This window comes from Chiloscyllium punctatum, chromosome 37 (assembly GCF_047496795.1).
Source record: "Chiloscyllium punctatum isolate Juve2018m chromosome 37, sChiPun1.3, whole genome shotgun sequence".
NCBI lineage: Eukaryota > Metazoa > Chordata > Chondrichthyes > Orectolobiformes > Hemiscylliidae > Chiloscyllium > Chiloscyllium punctatum.
The window spans coordinates 1,064,623-1,077,927 of NC_092775.1; the positions used below are offsets into that span (position 1 = coordinate 1,064,623).

Sequence of the window (13,305 nt, forward strand, 5' to 3'; positions counted from 1 at the left end):
GTTAGACAAAGGAGAGCCAGTGAATGTGATCTATTTGGATTTCCAGAAGGTCTTTGACAAGCTGCCACACATGAAGTTGTTCAGATAAGAGCCCATGGTCTTAGGGACAAGGTATTAGCAAGGATAGAGGATTGGCTGACTGGCAGAAGGCAGAGAGTGGGAATAAATAGGCCTTTTTCAGGATGGCACCTGGGGACCAGTGGAGTTCTGTAGGGGTCAGTGTTGGGACCACAACTATTCACATGATACATTAACAGTCTGGATGATGGAACTGAGGGCATTGTTGCTTGGCTTGCAGGTGTCACAAAGATAGGTGGAGGGAAAGGTAGTGTTGAGGAAGTTGGGAGGCTGTAGAAACACTTGGACAGACTGGGAGAGTTGGCAAAGAAGTGGCAGCTGGAATACAATGTGGAAAATACTGAGGGTACAGCCTCAGAGTGAAGGGATGACCCTTTAGAAGTGAGATAAGAAGGAGTATCTTCAGGTGGTGACTCTGTGGAACTCAGTGCTATGGAGGGCTGTGGAGGCCAAGTCATTGAGTGTATTTAGATTAGATTAGGTTAGATTCCCTACAGTATGGAAACAGGCCCTTTGGCCCAACAAGTCCACACCGACCCACCGAATAGTAACCCATCCAGACCCATTCCCCATATTTACCCCTAACTAATACACCTAACACTATGGGCAATTTAGCATGGCCAATTCACCCTAACCTGCACATTTTTGGATTGTGGGAGGAAACCCGGAGGATACCCACACAGACACAGGGACAATGTGCAAACTCCACACAGAGAGTCACCCCATGCAGGAATTGAACCCCATTTATTACAGAGATAGGTAGAAAAACAGAAATTGCTAGAGCAATTCAGAGGTCTGGCAGCATCTATGGAGAGTAAGCAAAGCTAATGTCTTGAGTCCAGTGACTTTGCCTCAGAACCGTTTTGAAAGGACTGGGGTGCCTGGGATTATGGTTTGGGGAGTTTGGGATTTATTTAATTCATAGAAACATGATGAGGGTACACAGATCTCACCAAGAATGTAGATAATCTCAATCTCCAAATTTTGGTTGGGCTCAGTCTAGAGAGAAAATACAGGAGCAGAAGTTGGCCATTCACTCCATCGAATCTACTCCACCAGAATCCTGGGAATTCTAAACAATTCAAAAACCCAAAGAACTGCAGATGTTGGAGAGAGAGGGTTACGGTTTGAAATATTAACTGTTTCTTTCTCCCCAGAGTCTGCCAGGACCTGCTGAGTTTCTCCAGCACTTTCTGTTTTTGTTCTGTGAACTCTAGATGACCTTTGCTGAGTGCTGTCTGAAAGATGTAGGGAATCATAACAGAAACCCAATTTCATCAGGTCCCTGAGTCTTGGTGAATAACTGGATCATTCACCGAACTCCTCCTCCAGTGGCTCCTTTGTGGATCCGTTTGAATGAAATCTCCGAGTTTGGGGGGGGGGGGGGGGGGGTTGGCATTAACTTTGGAGGAAATTCAGAGTGAGGACTGGAGCTGTGGATGAGGATGGACTATTACCCCCACCTCCCCCTACTCTACCTCCCCTCCTTGACCTGAGCCCCTGGGAGGAGCTGGGGTGGACACAACAGCTTCCCAGGCCTGAGGAGGGACAGTCTCAGCTACAACAACAACACCAGGAGGCAGCTAAACATAGGCAGGTGGGGGAGTGACAGAGAAAGCGAGAGAGTGGAAGAAAGGCTCAGAGACAGGGAGAGAGAGGGGGAGTGTGGCAGTGAGGTAGAGAGAGAGGGGAGAGGCGGAGTGTGGCAGTGACAGAGAGAGAGAGTGGCAGTGACAGAGAGAGAGAGTGGCAGTGACAGAGAGAGAGAGTGGCAGTGACAGAGAGAGAGAGAGTGGCAGTGAGATAGAGAGGGGGAGTGTGCCAGTGACAGAGAGAGAGAGTGGAGAGGGGGAGTGTGGCAGTGACAGAGAGAGAGAGTGGCAGTGACAGAGAGAGAGAGTGGCAGTGACAGAGAGAGAGAGAGAGTGGCAGTGAGATAGAGAGAGAGAGGGGGAGGGGGAGTGGGGCAGTGACAGAGAGACAGAGAGAGAGAGTGGCAGTGAGATAGAGAGAGGGAATGTGGCAGTGACAGAGAGAGAGAATGTCTGGCAGTGAGAGAGACAGAGATAGAGAGTGGCAGTGACAGAGAGAGTAGTAGTGAGAGAGACAGAGAGAGAGAGACAGAGAGGGAGAGAGTGTGGCAGTGAGACACAGAGAGAGAGGCAGACGGAGACAGTGTTGCAGTGAGACAGAGAGGGAGAGAATGTGGTTGGGAGAGATAAGAGAGTGAGGGACTGTGTCAGTGAGAGAGAGAGAGAGGGAGATGGTCAGTGAGAGACAGAGTGAGGGAGTGTGTCAGTGAGACAGAGAGTGAGTGTGTCAGTGAGAGAGTGAGGCAGTGTGTCAGTGAGAGGGAGTGAGGGAGTGTGTCTGTGAGCGAGATTGAGGGAGTGTGTCAGTGAGAGAGAGGGAGTGAGGGTGTGTGTCAGTAAGAGAGAGAGGGAGTGAAGGAGTGTGTCAGTGAGACAGGGGGAGTGAGGGAGTGTTCAGTGAGAGGGAGTGACGGAGTGTGTCTGTGAGCGAGATTAAGGGAGTGTGTCAGTGAGAGAGAGGGGGTGAGGGAGTGTGTCAGTGAGAGAGAGAGGGAGTGAGGGAGTGTGTCAGTGAGAGAGGGGGAGTGAGGGAGTGTGTCAGTGAGAGGAAGTGAGGGAGTGTGTCCGTAAGCGAGATTGAGGGAGTGTGTCAATGAGAGGGAGAGGGAGTGAGGGAGTGTGTCAGTGAGAGGGAGTGAGGAAGTGTGTCAGTGAGAGGGAGTGAGGGAGTGTGTCAGTGAGAGGGAGTGAGGGAGTGTGTCAGTGAGAGGGAGAGGGAATGAGGAAGTGTGTCAGTGAGAGAGAGTGAGGAGTGAGTCAGTGAGAAGGAGAGGGAGTGAAGGAGTGTGTCAGTGAGAGACAGTGAGGGAGTGTGTCAGTGAGAGAGGGAGTGAGAGAGTGTGTCAGTGAGAGAGAGTGAGGAGTGTGTCAGTGAGAGGGAGAGGGAGTGAAGGAGTGTGTCAGTGAGAGACAGTGAGGGAGTGTGTCAGTGAGAGAGGGAGTGAGAGAGTGTGTCAGTGAGAGAGAGTGAGGGAGTGTGTCAGTGAGAGGGAATGAGGGAGTGTGTCAGTGAGAGGGAGAGGGAGTGAGGGAGTGTGCCAATGAGAGTGAGGGAATGTGTCAGTGAGAGAGAGAGGGAGTGAGGGAGTGTGTCAGTGAGAGAGAGAGGGAGTGAGGGAGTCTGTCAGTGAGAGGGTGAGGGAGTGTGTCAGTGAGAGGGAGAGGGAATGAGGGAGTGTGTCAGTGAGAGAGATAGGGAGTGAGGGAGTGTGTCAGTGAGAGGGAGAGGGAGTGAGGGAGTGTGTCAGTGAGAGAGAGGGAGTGAGGGAGTGTGTCAGTGAGAGAGAGGGAGTGAGGGAGTGTGTCAGTGAGAGAGAGGGAGTGAGGGAGTGTGTCAGTGAGAGGGAGTGAGGGGCTGTGTCAGTGAGAGAGAGTGAGGGAGTGTGTCAGTGAGAGGGAGTGAGGGAGTGTGTCAGTGAGAGGGAGAGGGAGTGACGGAGAGTGTCAGTGAGAGGGAATGAGGGAGTGTGTCAGTGAGAGGGAGTGAGGAGTGTGTCAGTGAGAGGGAGAGGGAGTGAGGGAATGTGTCAGTGAGAGGGAATGAGGGAGTGTGTCAGTGAGAGGGAATGAGGGAGTGTGTCAGTGAGAGGGAGAGGGAGTGAGGGAGTGTGCCAATGAGAGTGAGGGAATGTGTCAGTGAGAGAGAGAGGGAGTGTGTCAGTGAGAGAGAGAGGGAGTGAGGGAGTCTGTCAGTGAGAGGGTGAGGGAGTGTGTCAGTGAGAGGGAGAGGGAATGAGGGAGTGTGTCAGTGAGAGAGATAGGGAGTGAGGGAGTGTGTCAGTGAGAGGGAGAGGGAGTGAGGGAGTGTGTCAGTGAGAGGGAGTGAGGGAGTGTGTCAGTGAGAGAGATAGGGAGTGAGGGAGTGTGTCAGTGAGAGAGAGGGAGTGAGGGAGTGTGTCAGTGAAAGAGAGGGAGTGAGGGAGTGTGTCAGTGAGAGAGAGTGAGGGAGTGTGTCAGTGAGAGGGAGTGAGGGAGTGTGTCAGTGAGAGGGAGAGGGAGTGAGGAAGTGTGTCAGTGAGAGAGAGTGAGGGAGTGTGTCAGTGAGAGAGAGAGGGAGTGACGGAGAGTGTCAGTGAGAAAGAGTGAGGGAGTGAGTGAGTGTGTCAGTGAGAGGGAGTGAGGAGGTGTGTCAGTGAGAGAGTGCGTGTGAGGGAGTGTGTCAGTGAGAGGGACTGAGGGAGTGTGTCAGTGAGAGGGAGTGAGAGAGTGTGTCAGTGAGAGGGAGTGAGGGAGCGAGGGAGTGTGTCAGTGAGAGAGAGTGAGGGATTATGTCAGTGAGAGAGAGTGGGGAGTGTGTCAGTGAGAGGGAGTGAGGGAGTGTGTCAGTGAGAGGGAGTGAGGGAGTGTGTCAGTGAGAGTGAGGGAGTGTGTCAGTGAGAGGGAGAGGGAGTGAGGGAGTGTGTCAGTGAGAGAGAGAAGGTGTTTGTCAGTGAGAGAGAGTGAGGGAGTGAGGGAGTGTGTCAGTGAGAGGGAGAGGGAGTGAGGAAGTGTGTCAGTGAGAGAGAGTGAGGAGTGAGTCAGTGAGAAGGAGAGGGAGTGAGGGAGAGTGTCAGTGAGAGAGAGTGAGGAGTGTGTCAGTGAGAGGGAGTGAGGGAGTGTGTCAGTGAGAGGGAGAGGGAGTGAGGGAGTGTGCCAATGAGAGTGAGGGAATGTGTCAGTGAGAGAGAGAGGGAGTGTGTCAGTGAGAGAGAGAGGGAGTGAGGGAGTCTGTCAGTGAGAGAGATAGGGCGTGAGGGAGTGTGTCAGTGAGAGGGAGAGGGAGTGAGGGAGTGTGTCAGTGAGAGGGAGTGAGGGAGTGTGTCAGTGAGAGAGAGGGAGTGAGGGAGTGTGTCAGTGAGAGTGAGGGAGTGTGTCAGTGAGAGGGATTGAGGGAGTGTGTCAGTGAGGGGGAGGGAGTGTGTCAGTGATAGGGAGAGGGAGTGAGGGAGTGTGTCAGTGAGAGAGAGAGGGAGTGAGGGAGTGTGTCAGTGAGAGGGAGTGAGGGAGTGTGTCAGTGACAGGGAGAGGGAGTGAGGGAGTGATCAGTGAGAGAGATTGAGGGAGTGTGTCAGTGAGAGAGAGAGGGCGTGAGGGAGTGTGTCAGTGAGAGAGAAAGGGAGTGTGTCAGTGAGAGGGAGTGAGGGAGTGTGTCAGTGAGAGGGAGAGGGAGTGAGGAAGTGTGTCAGTGAGAGAGAGAGGGAGTGTGGGAGTGTGTCAGTGAGAGAGAGTGAGGGAGTGTGTCAGTGAGAGAGAGTGAGGGAGTGAGGGAGTGTGTCAGTGAGAGGGAGTGAGGAAGTGTGTCAGTGAGAGAGAGTGAGGGAGTGAGGGAGTGTGTCAGTGAGAGGGAGTGAGGAAGTGTGTCAGTGAGAGAGAGTGAGGGAGTGTGTCAGTGAGAGAGAGGGAGTGAGGGAGTGTGTCAGTGAGAGAGAGTGAGGGAGTGTGTCAGTGAGAGGGAGTGAGGGAATGTGTCAGTGAAAGAGAGAGAGTGAGGGAGTGTGTCAGTGAGAGAGAGTGAGGGAGTGTGTCAGTGAGAGGGAGTGAGGGAGTGTGTCAGTGAGAGGGAGAGGGAGTGAGGAAGCGTGTCAGTGAGAGGGAGTGAGGGAGTGTGTCAGTGAGAGAGAGTGAGGGAGTGTGTCAGTGAGAGGGAGTGAGGGAATGTGTCAGTGAAAGAGAGAGAGTGAGGGAGTGTGTCAGTGAGAGAGAGTGAGGGAGTGTGTCAGTGTGAGGGAGTGAGGGAGTGTGTCAGTGAGAGAGAGTGAGGGAGTGTGTCAGTGAGAGGGAGTGTGTCAGTGAGAGGGAGTGAGGGAGTGTGTCAGTGAGAGAGAGTGAGGGAGTGAGGGAGTGTGTCAGTGAGAGAGAGTGAGGGAGTGTGTCAGTGAGAGAGAGTGAGGGAGTGTGTCAGTGAGAGGGAGTGTGTCAGTGAGAGGGAGTGAGGGAGTGTGTCAGTGAGAGAGAGTGAGGGAGTGAGGGAGTGTGTCAGTGAGAGGGAGTGAGGGAGTGTGTCAGTGAGAGGGAGTGAGGGAGTGTGTCAGTGAGGGGGAGAGGGAGTGTGTCAGAGGGAGTGAGGGAGTGTGTCAGTGAGAGGGAGTGAGGGAGTGTGTCAGAGGGAGTGAGGGAGTGTGTCAGTGAGAGGGAGTGAGGGAGTGTGTCAGAGGGAGTGTGTCAGTGAGAGGGAGTGAGGGAGTGTGTCAGAGGGAGTGAGGGAGTGTGTCAGAGGGAGTGAGGGAGTGTGGGGGGTGGAGGGGGGTGTTGCCGCCTCTGGGTCTCTCTGGGGACGGTCTGTTCGAGCCCAGACTCGGGGACGGTGTCGCTTTAAGACGGAGGGAGCGAGTTTGCGCAGAGCCCGAGCCCGAGCGGCGGAGTCAGATTCTGCGGATCAGGAACGGAGCTGGAGCCGGGATCGGGGATCGGGGATCGGGGATCGGAGCCCGGGGTGATGGCAGGGGCCGGGGATCCGAGAAGGAGAAGCCGGTGCCGGGGTCGAGGGGGCCCGCTGCTCTCCTGGAGAACCTGCTACCTGCAGGCGCTGCTCTGGCTGCTGTCTGTCTGCGGGGAGGAGAGAACCTTCATCGTGGAGGTACCGTGCTCCCCTCGATCACAAACACCCCACCCCCACACCCCCCCTCACCCCCACCCCCACCCCCCACCCCACCCCCCACCCTCACCCCCACCCCCACACCCCACCCTCACCCCCACCCCCACACCCCACCCTCACCCCCACCCCCACCACCCTCCACCCCCACACCACACCCTCACCCCCACCCCCCCATCCCCACCCTCACCCCCACCCCCCCATCCCCACCCTCACCCCCATCCCCACCCTCACCCCCACCACCCTCCATCCCCACCCCCACACCCCACCCCCATCCCCACCCCCCCATCCTCACCCCCACACCCCCCATCCCGACACCCCATCCTCATCCCCACCCCCCCATCCCCACATCCCCATCCCCACACCCCCACACCCCCACCCCCACACCCCCACCCCCACACCCCGCCATCCCCACCCCCCGCCATCCCCACCCCCACCCCCACACACCGCCATCCCCACCCTCACACCCCCCATCCCCACCCTCACACCCCCCATCCCTACCCTCACCCCCCATCTTCACCCCCATCCCCACCCTCACCCACCAATCCCCACCCTCACCCACCCCCACCCCCTACCCTCAACCCTCAACCTCACCCCTCACCACTCTCTCCATCCTTACTGCATATCCTCGACCCCCTACCCTCAACATCCCACCTGACCCCGATTCCCCCCCCCCCCCGGTGGGGACTGTGATGTCCTGCCTCACGGTGGGCTCTGTCTGGTTCACAGGATGCTCTTAGAGACGGGGGGGGGGGGCGGTGTGGGTTGGCAGTGAGGGATGATGTGGATTTTGGACCCCCACCCCATTATCTCCCCCCATCATATCCGCCAATCTCCCCCCCCCCCCGGAAATTGCTGCTGATTCCCTGCTTTTGATCGAATCCATTCAGCAGGCAGCTATAAATAGCAGGAGCAGTGATGGGCCGGGCGGGCAGGGGGGTTGTGTCTGCAGTTGATGCTGCACAATGTGATGCTCTTTTACACAGGGATGTGTTCAATGTGGCGATTCTGTGAATGAAAGGTGGGAGTGTGTGAGCTGATTACAAAAACACCAGCCTCAGATTCCTGTTTGCCATCCGGTGCTGAAACTGGATCCAGCTGATCGCAGATCCCAACCTGATCCCGACTCATTGCAATGGATCCCTGTGTTCAATACAGTTCTACAATAGCGGGCTGTGAGATCCTCAGCGAGAGAATGTTTTAGTCTCCCCATGTTGGACAATAGCCGCATGTTGGTGTTTATAGTGACGCTGAGCCTGTAATGATGGCTGTGTGTACACCCACTTCAGCGCTGACCCGCTCAGGTCCAATGACGATGAACGTTGTCCCGGTGACTAATTGATGGGAGTGTCTTAGTGGGTGTGGGGGCAGGGGGGGATGCTAGAGCATTTACAGGCTGGCCTCTACACTTGAACCACATTTGACCTTGATACTTTGATAAACTTCCAAACCCACCAGACCGCTTCCAGCTAGAAGGACAAGGGCAGCAGCTACATGGGAACACCACCACCTGCAAGTTCCCCTCCAAGCCACCAAGAACCCTGACTTGGAAATATATCTCTGTTCCATCAGTGTCACTGGGTCAAATTCCTGGAATTCCCTCCCTAGGGGCATTGAGAGTCTGATTCTGCTGCTCCTCGGATGCTGCCTGAACTGCTGTGCTCTTCCAGCACCACTAATCCAAAATCTGGTTTCCAGCATCTGCAGTCATTGTTTTTACCTACAGCACATGGGCTACAGTGGTTCAAGAAGGCAGCTCACCCCCACCTTCTCAAGGGGCAACTAGGGACGGGTAATAAACACTGGCCCAGCCAGTGATACCCACAGTCTATGAATGACTGAAGAAAACACTATGCCCTGACGATACTAGAATCGATTGTTACCTTTCCTCAAAACTGTCTGTAGTCTTTCATCTTGTCACCCACACCATCCTTTTGTCTTTCTGACTTGGACTGCTTTCATGTGCTTTCTATCTCAGCTATCCATTTACATCAAAGGCGTCTCCACATATGGCTTAGGTTCCTGCACTCTCACCTGGTGATTCCTCAAAGATTACTGTGAATTCCATCTTCCTAATGACAAAGTTGTCAACAAGAACAGCTTTAGACATTGAGACACACTCCACCTATTTACTGACAAAACACGGTTCTTTTTGTTCATTAGCAATTTCTCTGTTGTCTTTAATGAACCTGGCTTTGAATATATTGAATACCATGGTCTCTCCAGCCACAAACTCAGTGTCAGTAACACAAATCCCTTGGCCACTGTCTCAGGGAGAGCTGGTACTGTTACAGCCTTCCTATTGTTGAAGCTTTGAATATCTACAGATCTCAATTCTTCCAATTTTACTAGACCATTCCTATTTACTTCACCAGATCACTGCTGTCCAAATCTAATCTTATTCCTTTGATCTTCCATGAATCTGCTGCTAACTATCTACCCTTCCTGTAGCTAATTAGAGCTGATGTAATTAATGGTTTTCTCTCTCCAGCTATTGGTCTTCTCTTTAAATCTGTAATTCACACAGTGCGGTCCCATCTCAACGCCTCTTCCTCCTCTAAAATCCTTCAATGTGTTGTTGCCTCCCAAATCTATTCCCCTCTTTCCTGAACTCCATGTTTGAATCCTTCCAACAAGTCTCTGCTGTACCCCAGTACTCTTCTCAAAATCAGCTCCTGTCTGACTGTGGCAACAGGACCACTTTTCCTCCATGTCCTCCTGACTTGTCTGCAGCCTTTGACAAGACTGACACTATCCACGGTCATCCAGGGGTTGTGTGTGTGTGTGTGTGTGTGTGCTGTCACCCAGTTCCATTCTTATCTGTCCAATGTAGCCAGAGAATCATTTGTGATGATTTCTTTTCCTGTTCCCACACCGTTACCTCTGATGTTCCCCAAGGATTTATCCTTGATCCCTCCAATTTCTCACTCACATCCGAACCCTGTGACATCATCCAAACTCAGTGTTAGTTTCCACAGGTACACTGACACTCTCCAGTTCTCCCTCATTCCTCCACTGTCTGGGAACTATCACGCTGGTTAGCTTTCAGATAAATATTTGCTGTTTGAGCAAATATTTTTTGAAATTAAGTATTCGGAAAACTGAAACCATTGGTTTTGGTCTCCATCACAAACTCTGTCCCTTAATGACAGACTCCATTCCTCTCCCTGGCGATGGTTTAGGCTGGAACAGAATTGTTCAAATCCTTCACATTTTTGACTTGGTGAGCTTCCTATCAGATATTCACATCTAAGACCACTAAGTCCACCCCCCGCTGCCCCCCCCCCACCCCCTCACCAACACCACCACTCCATCCAGTCTCATGTCATCTGCTGTTAAAGTCCTCTTGATACCTTGATCTCCTCTGGATATGTCTACAATCTAGCTGGTTTCTATCTGTTATCCAAATCTCTTTACTGTGCTTTAACTCAATGCCATTTCCCTATAGCCCTTCCGTTTACTGACCCACATTCACACCAGTTAAACATAGATTCAATTACAAAGTTCAATTTCTTCCAGTCTCTTTAGGGCCTGGCCTCACCCTTCCTGATTTTAACTGAGCTGCCATTCCTTCAGTTACCTGAGTGCTCAACTCTCAAATCCCAGTCATTCAGACTCTCCTTCCTTATGTAAGATGATCCTAAAAGCTTGCACTTTTGACTAAGCCTTCAGTTATCTGGTCTAGTTTCATTAAATAATTTCTGATTTATTCTCCATTTCTGCTCCTTTAAAGCACCTTAGGACATTGTGTTATGTTTAAAGGCATCACATAGGAACATAGGAGCAGGAGGAATTCTATTCAGCCCTTTGAGCCTGTTCTATCTTTCGAGATCATGGCTGATCATTTGCCTGAACACCACATCTGTCCCCATATCCCTTAGCCATTAGTAACCAGAAACCTCTTGCTCTCAATCCAGAATGTACTCACTGGTAGACCCTCCACATCCTCTGGGTAGAGAATTCCAAGCATTCAGGTAGGTAAAAATAATGACTGCAGATGCTGGAAAGCAAATACTGGATTAATGGTGCTGGAAGAGCACAGCAGTTCAGGCAGCATCCAACGAGCAGCGAAATCGACGTTTCGGGCAAAAGCCCTTCATCAGGAATAAAGGCAGTGAGCCTGAAGCATGGAGAGATAAGCTAGAGGAGGGTGGGGGTGGGGAGAGAGTAGCATAGAGTACAATGGTGAGTGGGGGAGGAGATGAAGGTGATAGGTCAGGGAGGAGAGGGTGGAGTGGATAGGTGGAAAAGGAGATAGGCAGGTCGGACAAGTCCGGACAAGTCAAGGAGACAGTGCTGAGCTGGAAGTTTGAAACTAGGATGAGGTGGGGGAAGGGGAAATGAGGAAGCTGTTGAAGTCCACATTGATGCCCTGGGGTTGAAGTGTTCCGAGGCAGAAGATGAGGCGTTCTTTCTCCAGGCGTCTGGTGGTGAGGGAGCGGCGGTGAAGGAGGCCCAGGACCTCCATGGATTCACCAACCTCTGAGTGAAGATGTTCCTCTTCATCTGAGCCCTAAATAATGTGCTTGTATTCTACAAGCCACAGCTGAGAGAAATATCCTTTTCATATCTACCCTACCTTTTCAAGAATTTTGCAAGTTTCTATGAGATCATCTCAGTTTTCTAAACTCCAGAGAATCAATGACTTCTCGTAGGACAGTCCCACCGTCCCAGGAACCATTCAGGTGAACCTCCACTGCATTCCCTCTGTGGCAAGTCCATCTTTCATTAGGTAAGGGACCAGGCTAGACAGATTGCTCTGGGTGCCTTCTAACTAGTGTTCCATACAACTGAAGCAAGACTTCATTGCATCAGTCTTCACAATGGAAGACCCCAGCAGTATACTAGATTAGAGTGGTGCTGGAAAAGCACAGCAGTTCAGGCAGCATCCAAGGAGCAGTAAAATCGAATCCTGTATTCCTGATGAAGGGCTTTTGCCTGAAACGTCGATTTTACTGCTCCTCGGATGCTGCCTGAACTGCTGTGCTTTTCCAGCACCACTCTAATCTAGACTCTGGTTTCCAGCATCTGTAGTCATTGTTTTTACCCTGTTTTAACCAGCAGTATACTAGAACTTCAAGAGAGTTGGGTTTAGAAGTGAGTGTAGTGGCCATCATTAAGGAGAAGGTGCTGGGGAAGCTGAAAGATCTGAAGGCAGATACATCACCCAGACTGGATGGATTACACCCCAGAGTTCTAAAGGAGAGAGCTGAGGAGATTGTAGACACATTGGTGATCTTTGGAGTGAAGAAGTACTGGAAAATGGCTAATGTAACCCTCCCCACCCCACCCCAGTTTAAGTAGGGAAGGCAGCAAGTTTTAGGCCAGTTAGCCTGACCTTAGTAAGATTTTCGAGTCCGTTATTAAGGGTGAGATTGTGGAGGATTTGGAAGTGCATAGTAAAATAAGGCTGGGTCAGCACGGCTTCGTCAAGGGGAGGTCACACCTGACAGACCTGTTAAAATTCTTTGAGGAGTTTCAATGATACAACTCTGAAGGGAGTACAGGAGCAGGGGGATCTTGGGGTTCACATGCATGATTCTCTGAAGGTGACCAGGAAGTTGGAACAGCTATTAAGAAGGCTTGTAGGATCTTTGGGTTTATAAATAGAGGCATAAAGTATAAAAGCAAGGAAGTGATGCTAGGCCTCTACAAATCAATGGTCAGACCATGTTTGGAGCATTGTGTTCAGTCTAGGCACCTTATTTAAGGGAGGATGTTAAAGCACTGGGGAGAGTTCAAAGGTGATGCCAGGAATGGGGAATTTTAGATACAAGGAAAGGTTAGAGAGATTGAGTTTGTTCTCCTTGGAGCAGAGAAGATTAAGAGGTGACCTTATGAGGGGTTCAAAATTATGAACAATTTTGACAGAGTAAAGAAAGATATTCTGTTTCCACTGGTTGGTTTGTCAGTATTTGGGATCACAATTTCAAGATTGTCAACAAGAGAACCAGGTGTGAGATGAGAGAAACTTCTTTACTCAGAGAGTTGTTTGAATTTGGAATGTGCTGCCTGGGAGAATAATGGAGGAAGATTCCATAGGAAGTTTCAAAGAGAGCTGGAGATATATTAGAAAGTGATGAAGTTAGACATATGGAGATAGGGCTGGAGAATGGGTCTAGCTGGGTAGCTCTTTTGGGAGCCAGTATAGAATGGCCTCCTTTTTTACTGTAAAATTCTATGATTCTAAAAGGATTGGTTTAATAACAAGAAACAAAGTGGCTTCCTTTACAGTGAAATTGTGGAATGCTTCAGTGGTCATTTTGGGACCTCACATATTTATAATCTCCCCCAGTAATTTGGACAAATTTATTCATCAATGACACAGATTGGCAGGAAAATCAGTTTTGAGGTGGACACAAGGAGTTTACAAAGAGATATAGACAGGTTAAGCAATTGTAGTGGATGGTGTGTAACATGGGTTAATATGAATATCCCCACTTTGGCAGGACAAATAGATACACAGACTATTTAAATAGGATGAGTACAGTTCTAGTCTTGGTGGTACAGAGGGATCTGGGTATCACAGGAAATTAGTATGCAGATGTAGCAGATGATTAGGAA

The 13,305-nt window shown here is 51.2% G+C and overlaps 1 protein-coding gene across 1 annotated transcript in view; it reads left to right on the forward strand.

The window, feature by feature from the left end:
- Window positions 1-6,439: 6,439 nt before the first annotated feature.
- The window catches only part of mmp24 (matrix metallopeptidase 24), an 85,526-nt gene continuing 78,660 nt past the window's right edge, over window positions 6,440-13,305 (forward strand). Inside the window, exon 1 of the mRNA XM_072556071.1 lies at window positions 6,440-6,726. Within this exon, the coding sequence (XP_072412172.1) occupies window positions 6,586-6,726 (141 nt within the window). The 5' untranslated portion in view covers window positions 6,440-6,585. The remainder of the gene's footprint in view (window positions 6,727-13,305) is intronic.